This window comes from Dendrobates tinctorius, unplaced genomic scaffold (assembly GCF_039654945.1).
Source record: "Dendrobates tinctorius isolate UK_male_01 unplaced genomic scaffold, ASM3965494v1 ptg000177l, whole genome shotgun sequence".
Taxonomy (NCBI): Eukaryota; Metazoa; Chordata; class Amphibia; order Anura; family Dendrobatidae; genus Dendrobates; species Dendrobates tinctorius.
Window position 1 is genome coordinate 5,112,401 of NW_027361844.1, and position 11,993 is coordinate 5,124,393.

The following is an 11,993-nucleotide window of genomic DNA, read 5'->3' on the forward strand; positions in this document are numbered from 1 at the left end:
GTATCTCCGATTCACCGTATATATAGAAGGCGTAAACCACACACGCTCACTCACTATGGATGATACCATAATAAAAAATTTTGAACAAAGGTACTGTATCAGCACATACTAGGTGTATCCAGTCTAGGGGTAATTGTAAATTTCCGTCTATACTTCCTGAGTCAGACACAGACACTCATAGGCTCAGTATGTATTACACCAGAATTTAAAAAGTAGAAAAAGGGAAAGGTATTTGAAGCGTACACCAGTATACAGTGTTGTGGTACTTTTAAATCTTCGTATATATTTCAATCTCAGTAAGCCAGTCCAGACTCTCCGCTACTGGAAACTACATGTCGAGTGTTAGCAGAAATTTGGGAATTACTCATCACGGGAAAACCTCCCGGTAGATGTTGCAGAGGCGATGCAGACCCTCAATTACTGTGTCTGTGGAGACAGCGAAAACGGTTCATTGTCAAGAAAGGATTGCTTGATCGCAGTACCGTGGATCACATCACCGTTACTCGTCTCCATCAAATTGTGATCACAGGGAGAGATGTAGACATGGTCCTCACTGCCTATCATGATGTGTCTGGTCATTTTGGCGTGCAAAAGACAGAAGCCACACGCCTTAGGCGATTCTATTGGATTGGCATGAGAGGAGACATTGAAAAATGGTGGCAGGAATGTCACACGTCTGTGACTATCACAACTGTGAAAGGTGATCATAAAGCACCACTGCATCCGCTTGTAAGTTGACGTCCAGTACAAATGGTAGCCATTGATCATCTGAAGGTAGAGGCCAGCAGGACAGGCCATAGCTACATCTTAACCATCATCGATCAATACACCCAATTTCTAGTGGCCGTCCCTGTGAAGGATTTAACTGCCCAGACTACACAGCGGTGGAGCAGGGAGAGGTAGGTATTGCAACTTGTAAGTGCTGTGGCCATGACCAAGCAGGGGGGGCACACTCGTGGGCGACAGTACTGGCACAGGGCTCCTCATAGTACGTTGGTGTGTCTGACGGCGAGTGGGCCCCCCCACCATCAGAGACATTGTATTGTACTATGAAGGGCCCTGTGCCAGTGCCGTCGGCCATCAGTGGGCCCAGCCACCTTTTCACAGCAACGGCACTTGCCCGGGTGCGCCAGGTGTTGACCCCAGCCCTTTGGGGGGGGCAGCCCGGTTAGGGAGGTTTAAAAAATGGCATATGTTGATGTGTAGGCTGGACATTCAGCAGCTGCAAATGGCGGAATTTGGCAAGTCCGAGGAAGAGGAGGACAAAAGCGAGGCAGTTTTCTGGCAACCTATGTGTCATCAGGGGAAGGTGGGACAAAATCCTTTGAAACCCATGCATGGTTCATTTTAATGCTTGGGGAGGTGGAGCAATCCTGCAGCTTCTGCATACGACTGGAGTGTACTTGCGAGCGCTGGATGTGCGAGCACAGTCTTTGCACCTTATGGAGAAGGGATGTTATCTCCGGATAATTATTAAGGAAGCACTGCACCACCAGGTTCAAAGTGTGAGCCAAGCAAGGTATGTGTGTGAGTTTTGCAAGGGCTACGGCTGCCACAAAATTACGGCCGTTATCACTGACTACCTTGCCTGCCTCAAGATGTAGACTGCCCAGCCATGACTCAGTTTGTCGCTGCAAGTAGTCGGCCAGTACCTCCGCCGTGTGTCTGTTGTCGCCCAAAGACATCATCTTTAACACAGCCTGCTGACGCTTACCACTAGCTGTTCGATAGTGGGACACCTCGAGTGCAACACTGCCAGCTGCAGAGATGGAGTGCTCGTGCGACTGCGCTCTGTTTATAAGCTTTCGCTTATGGAGGAGGAGGAGGGTCGAAAGCCTACAGCCAACTGTTTCCTATACTGTGGGCTAGGCAGCACTGTTCCACCGCCGCTGTCCCCTGTGGACCCTGCATCCACATTAACCCAGTGCGCAGTGATGGACACGTAACGGCCCTGGCCATGCCTACTGGAACATGCATCTGTTATGAGGTGCACCTTTCCACTCACTGATTGCTTGAGTGCATGGACAATGCGGTCTTTCACATGCAGGTGGAAGGCTGGGATGGATTTTCGAGAAAAGAAGTGCTGACTGGGTAGGTCATAGCGTGGGACTGCGTAGGCCATGAGCTCGGAGAAAGCTTCGCTTTCAACCAAACAGTAGGGCATCATCTCTAATGAGATTAGTTTGGCAATGTAGGCGTTCAAACACAGTGTACGCAGATAAAAAGATGAGTACTTTCTTGTCCTACTCATAGTGTCTGGTAGGATGAGCTGGACTGGAGAGCTGCATATGGGGGAAGTAGCGGTGGACCGGATGGAGTGAGAGGGGGTTGGTGATGGTATTGGTGGTGATGGCCTAGATTCAGTGTTGTGTTGCAAAACCATTGTGATTCCCTGAGTGCTTTGGCCTTGCGACAACACCTCAACAGTTAGGCTATGTGCACACGTAGCAGAAAATTTCTGCTGAAAAACCTGACTCCCTTCCCAGAAATCGCGCGTTTTTTTCTGCGCATTTTCCGCGCGGTTTTTGCGCCAAAAATGCGCGTTTTTTATGCGTTTTTTTCCGCGCGTTTTCAAGACGCATAGAAATAGCCAGAAACGCGGAAAAATCCACAAAATTAATGAGCATGCTGTGTTTTTTACCGCAAAACGTTTTTTCACAGTAAAAAACGCATCAGTATGCACAAAAAGTGCAAAATGCATAGAAATTAATGGGAAGCTTATTTTTGGCGGTTTTATAGGTAAATCCGCTAAAAATACTGCTAAAAAACGCTGTGCGTGAACACAGCCTTAGGGCTGGTGGTGTGCTTAACGGTGGCGATGGTCTTACAGTGGGGGAAGCGATGGAGCGTTGCTGGCTACTTTCAGTCGGAGCAGGTGCACATTACTACCTGAGGTTTTGTAGTCCGTCCACGCTTGCAAGTGCATGTTGATTAAATGTCTAAGCATGCAACTGGTATTCAAATTTCTGAGTTGTTTACCTCGGCTAAAGGTCCTTCCGCACTTCTTACAGGTAACCTTTGCCTCATCAGTAGGATTTTAGACAAAGAAGTGCCACACTGCACTCTTCCTACTATGGTATACATTTTCTGGCCTTGCTCGCTGTGCTGTTATGAATGAGTCACCGTAGGAGGCAAAAACAGAAATACTAGCTAAGTCCAGAAAACCAGAGAAGTTGGCAGCTATCGGATTGCAGACCCCTGAACCTAACAACTAGCTGTAGCCGTGGGGGGTTCCTACGGTGCCCTAGACCCCTCGATCACAGCCGGAGAACTACATAGCCTAAAGACAGAAAGGGAAATCTAAACTGCCCCAGAGCAGACCCCAAAGCAATAGGCAGCCCTCAACATATAATGACGGTGAAGCAAGATGAAAAAACACTCACACAGATAGAAAGATAGGTTGAGCAAATGATGGGGCCCAAGCTAACTAAATAGGACAGAACAGAAAAGCTGCTGTCTGCAATCCGCCAAAACCCTCTCAAAAACAAGAGCCAACAGACCGATAGGGAAAAAAGCCCTGAAGACGCTAGGCTTCAAAAAGACTATATCAGTACTCAGGTATTATCTGAAGACAGAGCAAAAAGGAATTCAGCTCACCCAGCAGGGAAAGGCAGAAATCCAGAAAAACAAGGCAAAACAAAGCCAAAACACAAATGCAAAAAGTAGAGCAGAAAACTTAGCTTTTGAGGAGCAGGAATCAGACTGGTCTCCAAGAATCCCTCAGAGTAATCACCCGCAAGGCAGAAGGGCGTCAGCTGCCTTATATTCAGTCAGCAATCCCAGTCACCCAGTCATCATCATTCTGCTCAGGTGCTTTGTAATCAGCCTCACTACCTTCCTTCACCAGAAGAGGGAGTTCATCAGACCTCAATGGTCAAGGGGAAAATGAACTCACAACACTGTGCTAAGTTGAACGTCTGGCCAAGCTGTCCTGCAGCTCTTTTAGTTTTTGGTCCACGTTTTTGGACAGCTAAGGGCCTGCCAGATAACCGCTGCTGCGATGTCAGTGCCTGCTGCTGATCCTTCTCCTTATCCAGAACCCTGCACTGATGACTCCGTGCTTGCAGGTTTTGAATGGTCAGAAGAGGAGGCAATAGAGCTGGTGGCTGTTTCGGCAATGTACACCAAAACCTGTTCCTGATGCTCCGGCTTTAAAAGCGGTTTTCCTACTCCAAAAAAAGGGAATCTTACAGGCCTTTTTGGGCCAAACGATGACGCAGGCTCAACACCTCCTGCCTTAGCTGCAATTATGCTTTTGCCAGAACCAGCCGATGCACCACCACCATCAGTACCAGCCGCGCCCCCCTGCCCACGTCCGTGGCCTCTTCCACCATACTTCCTCATGTTTGGGAAAATGTGCCAAAAATACCAGCAGAGAGATGTTACTGTATGAGGAGCGTCCAGCTGTGTAAGGTGTACTAAAAAAATTAAATCTACGTATATATTTTGTTAGTCACAGATGCTCTCCCAGTATGTATTTGACCGTAATCCAACAAGCAGATATGCGGTACTGTATCAGAAGTGTACAGCTGTATACGTGTTTTGTGTAACTAACAATCTCCGTATATGTATTTACGGAGTGTCACACACACACGCTGACTCTGTATAGATGTGACTGTAATGCGAACAGCAGATATACAATACTGTTTGAGAATAGGACAGCTCAGTACGGTGTATGGAGAAATGGAAATGTCCGTATATGTATTTACGGAGTGTCACACACGCTGACTCTGTATAGTTGTGATTGTAATGCGAACAGCAGATATACAATACTGTTTGAGAATCGGACAGCTCAATACGGTGTATGGGAAATGAAAATGTCCGTATATGTATTTACGGAGTGTCTCGCTGACTCTGTATAGATGTGACCATAATGTGAACGGCAGATATGCAATACTGTTTGAGAATCGGACAGCTCTATACGGTGTCTGTATGGAAAATTGTAAATCTCCGTCTATTTTTATACGGAGTGACACACGCTGTCTCTGTATAGTTTTGACCGTGATCAAACCGCAGATATACGAAACTGTTTGAAAAGCGGACAGCTCTATACGGTGTAGGTCTGGAAAAATTGAAAATCTCCTCGGTTTGTTTTTCCAGAGTCACACACAGATAGCTTGTATTTGTCTGTGATACCAGCCGGTACACGATAGTGTGTGAGGAGCGTACACCGCTATACGGTGTGTGAAAAAATGAACGCTCGATAACTGACCAGAACAAAATAATAAAAGTTGGAGTGCTTTGAAAAAAGCAGTTTGAACAGCAGTGTGCACACAGCAATACAGCTATCAGGTAGCCTTAAAAGGCAGCCTAATCACCACCAGTGCTGCTGCACACAACAAAAATCCTCCCCTTTCACTGCACACTAACTGTACAGTGAAAAGCGCTATCAGCAGAAGCTATTTTTTTTTTCTTCCCTGCCTAACGCTCCCTATTCAGAATCCGCAGCAGCACCTCTCCCTATTCTAAGATCGGCAGAAGTAAGATGGCGGTCGGTGGTCACGGCCTTTTATAGCCACTGTGACGCCACACAAAGCCAGCCAATCACTTCAATGCACTTCTCTAAGATGGTGGTGGCCGCTGCCCATGTCATCGCGTTGCCCACAGTGTACGTCCTCCATCGGCTGAGAAAAGGTGCTGGAAGCATTATTTGAAACGCGACTTTGGCGCGCGGGTCGGCGACCTCATGGCTGACCTCACGCTATGGTCAGGTTTCGATCTGCAAAACCCGACTTTAGCTAAAGTCGGCGACTTTTGAATTTGACCGACCCGTTTCGCTCAACTCTACTAATGACGGCAGCAGCACACTGGATGAACACAGAACTCACATATAGAGATGGGGGAACCCGAACAGTAAAGTTCGGCGTCCGTACTGAACACCTACTGTTCGGGCACGGACACCGAACACGGACTTCACCGGAAATTCCGTGTTACTGTTTGGGTTCGGCTGCCCGAACACCGGGTGTTTGTTGCACTGTCATGTGCATAACAGCGCGGTAAACACCGCTTCTGATCGGCGGTGAAATCCTCCCCGCCGGTCTGAGAGCCACAGTTCACACGATGTCAAAAGACAGCGTGAGCACTCAGCTGTGATCGGAGGTATAAACTTTACCTCCGTTCACTAGTGTCAGCTGATGGGACTACTGCTCCCATCGTCCGACACCTGCAGCCACTAATAACAGTGACTGCAGGAGCGGCTTATGGGAGTATTCATCAGCCGCTCCTGCGCTGTAAATAAACAATTTAAAAAAATCCCGGTGTGGGTCCCCCTGTATTTTTGATAACCATTTAGGCGAAACTCACAGCTTGGGGCTGCAGACCTCAGCTGTCAGCTTCAACAAGGCTGGTAATCAAGAATAGAGGGGTCCCCACAGTTTTTTAAATTATTTAAATAACTAATTTTAAAAAAACGGCATGGGGTTCCCCCCATTTTTGACAACCAGCAGGTAACTCTAAAGCAGACAACTCTAAAGCAGACAGCTGGGGGACCACAGGGTAAGTGGGAAGAACCGGGCAAAGCGCCAGAATTGGCGCATCTAATGTGCCTTTTCTGGGCAGCTGCGGGCTGCTATTTTAAGGCTGGAGGGGGGCCTATATCAATAGCTCCTTATCAGCCAGAGAATACCAGCCCTCAGTTGTGAGCTTTATCAAGGCTCGTTGTCAAAAATGGGGGGGACCCCATGCCGTTATTTTTAATGATTTATTTAAATAATTTAAAAAAACAATGTGGGGATCCCTCTAATCTTGATAACCTACTTTGCTGAAGATGACAGCTGAGGATTGCAGCCCCAAGCTGTGAGCTATGCCAGGCGAGTTATAGAAAATAGGGGAGGACTCATGCTGGGATTTTCATTCATTTATTTAGTTACTAGCTGAAGAGCCCGGCGCTGCTTGGGCATAGTAACTAACTATGGTTAGTTATAACAAATTATAATGATATATATATATATATATATAAAGCTGAGTGTAGAGCCCCGCCCACTCCGCATAGTCACATTCACTATAATATCCCACATCATCCCGTCAGCCAGAGCTACTGGACTACTACTCCTAATATCCCACATTATCCCATCAGCCAGAGCCACCGGACAACTACCACTAATATCCCATTATCCCATCAGCCTGGCGTCAGAACCAGAGCGCTGAGTGGATTTGCCCTGACTTCCATACCAATGATCCCTTTAATAGAAGCCTGGGGTGAGAATCAGAGCACTGAGGGATTTACCCTAACTTCCATATCAGAGATCCCTTTAAGAGAGGCCTGGGGTCAGTACCAAAGCGCAGAGTGGATTTGCCCTCACTTCCGTACCGAGGATCCCTTTAAGAGGGGACTTGGGTTAGAATCAGAGCGCTGAGTGGATTTGCCCTAACTTCCATACCAGGGATCCCTTTAAGAGAGCCTGGGGGTCAGTACCAGAGCATTTGAAGGCAATTGCCCTGACTTCCATACAGGAGATCCCTTTATGAGAGGCCTGGGGTCAGAATTAAAGCGCTTGATGGATTTGCCCTGACTTTCATACCGGAGATCCCTTTAAATAGGGCCTAGGGTCAGTACCAAAGCGCAGAGTGGATTTGTCCTAAATTCCATACCAATGATCCCTTTAAGAGACCCTGGGGTCAAAACCACAGAGCTGAGTGGAACGGTCCTAACTTCCATACTAGGGATCCCTTTAAGAGAGGCCTGGGGTCAAAACCAAAGCCCAGGATGGATTTGCTCTGACTTCCATACCAATGATCCCTTTAAGAGGGAAGATGTGCCTACAGGATGGAGGATGTGTGATGTGTATATGGGCACGGGAGGGGGGATTCATTTGTCATGTGCTCTCTGCTCCTTTCAGGGGGGCAGACAATGGCTGGGAGCTTATGTTCCCAGGAATGCTAGATTTCTCCCACCATGTCAGTGTCTGCTGAGGTGTTGTCAAGTGGGAAAACTGTTGGTCATAGCAACCAATCACAGCTCAGCGTCTTTTGAACAGCTCTGGTGAAATGAAAGATGCTTCGTGATTGGTTGGTGATACACACACACACTTTCATTTTTGTATATAGAGATAGCGCAGGCGGCAGGTGATGAATACCCCCATCATCTGCTCCTGCTGTCACTCTTCTTAGCGGCAGCAGGTGTAGGTTGATGGGAGTAATAGTCCCAAAAGCCTCCACCTGCTGTCATCGTTCTGAGTTTAATATAACTCATCATTCTCCCTTGCTTGCTCCGATTGCCGTCAGAGCAGGGGAGAATGATGAGAGCCATCTTCAGCACCTGCCGCCGGCGAACAGCACTTACTGTAGCAGTTCTTCTCTGACAGCTGTCCGTGTGGTACTGATGTGGCACACAGTTGCCACACGTGTGCTGTAAGTATTACGGACACACAAACATGGATATCTCTGGTACCGGAAATAAACAGATGTGTGAAACCGGCCTAAGTCTTTATGGGAATGCATTTGTGATGAGCAAACGTGATGAGATAAGGTATTATCTGAGCATGCTTATGTGCTCACCGAGTGTCTTCGGCGTGCTCAAAAACTTTGTTCGAGTCCCCGCGGCTGCATGTCTCATGGCTGTTTAACAGCCACAACACATGCAGGGATTGCCTGTTTGTCAGGCAATCCCTGGATCTGTTGCAGCTGTCGAACAGCCGTGAGACATGCAACTGCGAGGACTCAAACATATTATTCGAGCACTCCGAAGCCATTCAGTTAGCACCGGAGCATGCTCAGATAATACCTTATCCCAACACGTTTGCTTATCACTAGAAGGGATATAGCCAACACAACAGTTCTGCCACTGCTTTCTTATGTATTAAACTAGATGGAGGCCCAATCGGGAGGGTGGTAATGTCACGATGGGGACAGGCTTTGCAGCGTTGAGAATCTCTTCCCCCCCCCCCATGTGCTCACCCACCTATCCACTCTCTCTTTCCCCATGTGCTGACTTCTCTCATCTGTGCTCTCTTCTTTGACTTGTCTACCCCATGTGCTATCCCCCTTGTCTGCTGTCTCTCTCTTTCCTGTGCTGAGTTCTCCCCTCATGTGCTGTCCCGTTTGAGCTGTCTCCCCCCTGTTCTCTGTCTCTCTCACCCGTGTCTGACTGTGTACAGAACATACCACAGCTCCTGGGCAGGGGAGGAAGCAAGGAAGCAAAAGACAATACTGACATTACAGCAGGAGATCGCAGAGGATACTGTACCTCGCCTGCGATCACCAAGCCTCCACAGTTTAATTTAGTGTCATTTGGAGGCAGACATGGATCTGAGACTCAGACCGGTGTTAGCCTTGGTAGATTAACAAAATGGCTGTTGAAGACATGAATCTGAGAGCATCAGGCTTGTTGGATCTAGTTATCCAGACTATGTTTAAGGCACAAAAGCCTTCTTTGTTGCATATCTACCATTGCACTTAGAAGGCTGTGTTGGTGTGAATCCAGCAACATTGCCCCAATGCGCCAACTCCAACGTTGGGGTCGGTTCCATCTTTTTCTTCTAAGGTGGTTTTTGCCTTTGCACCTTAACTATGCCATTGTCTTTCCTTCCCTTTGCCCTTCACACTGTTATCCCACTGAGGTGGACGCTGTCAGAGCCATGTAGAGCTACTTATCAGCCACTGCTCCACTCAGGTTTTCGGATTCCTTGTTTGCATTTCCAGAAGGCCCGTGCAGATGGCTGACCGCCTCTAAGGTGACCATTGCTCACTGGATTGATCGTCCATTATTGAAGCATATGTACGCCAGTACTCCTCCATTCATGATTAGGGCGCTCTCTACACGGATGGAGGGCCTCCTGGATTGTCTGTCACCAGGCATCTGTTCTGCAACTCTAAGGGAGCTACTTGGTCATTAGTTCTTATGTTTTCTAAGTTTTACAGAGTCCATACCTTTTGCTTCATCAGATACTAGTCTTTGCAGGAAAGTACTGCACGCAGTGGTGGCCCAGGTGGCAGCCTAAGTAAGAGAGAATACTTCTGTGGTAATAGTAAAGTGAGATTTTTTGTTATCTCCACCCCGGGGACATATTTAGGATGTCCCATGGCTTCTGGGTCCCCCAGTGGAGCAACTGAGAATTTAAGATTTTTGATACTCACTGTAAAATGTCTTCCATGTAGTCCTCATTAGGGACACAGCATCCACCTTTGGTTGCTCAGTCGGGCATTTAGGCTATGTTTACACGCTGCGTTTTTGCTTAAATTTTGCTGCGATTTTGTCGGGGTACACTTGTCTCATGCATTCTGATAAAGTTTAGTGCATAAAAAAAAAATCTGATACAACTTCATCAGGTTTTAACAACAGAATTGCAGCAAAACCCAATACCTGCATTTTTTGCCATTTTTATTTTTTTTTGCACTACCCAATGCTTTCAATGGGTGAAAACTGCTGAAAGAAGTGACGTGCATTTTGTAAAAATGCAGCTCTTTGACAGAAGTCAGGGAAAAAGACAAGCTGTGTGTGCATGACATTTCAGGAATTTCATTGACTTTGCTGCTTCTGTACAACGCAGCTGAAAATTTGCATAAAAAAGCTGCAAAAACGCAACGTGTGAATATAGCCTTAAGTTGTTTTTTTCTTTCTGGGTGGTTATACTTTATAATTGATTCTTTTAATCTTTAGTTCTTTTGCTTCTCCTAATGTTTTCTCACTAACCGTGGAGGCTTGGTGCTGGCAGGTGAAGTATAGTCTGCTGGGGAGAAGCCGAGGTTTTTTGTTAAGGTGTATTATTAGTGTCAGCCTCCAGGTGGCAGCAGACGTAATCCATGGTTCCTGTGTCCCCCAATGAAGACAACATGAAAGAGATTTATTGTGTGTACCAAAAATCTTCATTTTGAATTGTATGAACTCTTGCCGCCTCTCTCATTCCTGTGGTTGGACGTTTCTGAGTTTGTATGAAGAACAGAATTGTATATAAAACCATTATAATAAAGTATATGGCATGTATGTGCTTATTTCACAGGTAAGGGGTCAGACACACGAGTCCCTGCCCTCACTACTGCCCTCTCTGGCACAGCATTGGAAGCACAGCTCTGTTGGATCATTTCCAGTGATTCTGAAGAAATACCCTTATAAAACTACAGAGGAAAGGAAAGAATGGACATTTCATTAATACAGCAAAGGACAGCCGACAGCACAGCAGGAATATTATGGATGCAAGCTCCAAGTTCACGAACCCAAGTGAACACAAATGTCCAATAAAAAGGAGAGCAGCATCCCACCCAGGTGAAAAATCGTGTCAAAGATTTATTCTGCCAGTGAAAAAATACAACGTTTCGCCATATTGTACTTGAAAAAGGCCACAATATGGCGAAACGTTGTATTTTTTCACTGGCAGAATAAAGCTTTGACACGATTTCTCACCTGGGTGGGATGCTGCTCTCCTTCTTTTTATTGGACATTTCATTAAAACTGTTTACTAAACAAAAGAAATGTATATCTATATTGTTTTGCCTTCCCCATCACGTCAGTGGGCAGTGTACGGCCTTCAGGTTCTGGCAGTTTCTTTTTCTATAATTATATACACGTGTGTATTTTTTGGTTTATGCTCAGAGAGCATAATGTGAATATGCAGATATTGCACTTATAAACTGCAGAGAATTAACACTGATTGCCACCCACGCTCATTCTGCCAGCAGTGTAGACTTTGGATTGTTTGGTGTACATTGTGTTGCTGACCATTAATGCGCCATGGAGGTCATCCCTCAAGAAGTATTCTTTTTACTTGTGTGATTATTTAGCTATTTTTGTATTGCAAAGATTGATCTTTTTTATTATTATTATTATTATTCTTTGTATGAAAAGCCGAACATAAATTGTCAGGTATTTTACCGTACTGTAGATAATGACGCCTCCGTACATGCAACGATAACGTGAAGCGCTGCTCCGTCCATCCTTGTCCTGCATGCTCACCCCATTACAAGCCCCATTAGAATTTAGATGCAAGGAGACCTAATTTGTAAGAGCAGTTTGAAAGCTGAAGTAGAGGACACTAATCATTTATCCACGGTTATATCAA

The 11,993-nt window shown here is 46.3% G+C and overlaps 1 protein-coding gene across 7 annotated transcripts in view; it reads left to right on the forward strand.

Annotated features, from left to right (window-relative positions):
- The window catches only part of STRADB (STE20 related adaptor beta), a 122,388-nt gene extending 111,179 nt beyond the window's left edge, over positions 1–11,209 (forward strand). For all 7 annotated transcript variants that reach the window (XM_073551502.1, XM_073551501.1, XM_073551499.1 and 4 more), the window contains one exon: positions 10,938–11,209. In XM_073551502.1, coding sequence (XP_073407603.1) covers positions 10,938–11,087 — 150 coding nt within the window. In that variant the 3' untranslated portion in view covers positions 11,088–11,209. The remainder of the gene's footprint in view (positions 1–10,937) is intronic.
- Positions 11,210–11,993: the final 784 nt, after the last annotated feature.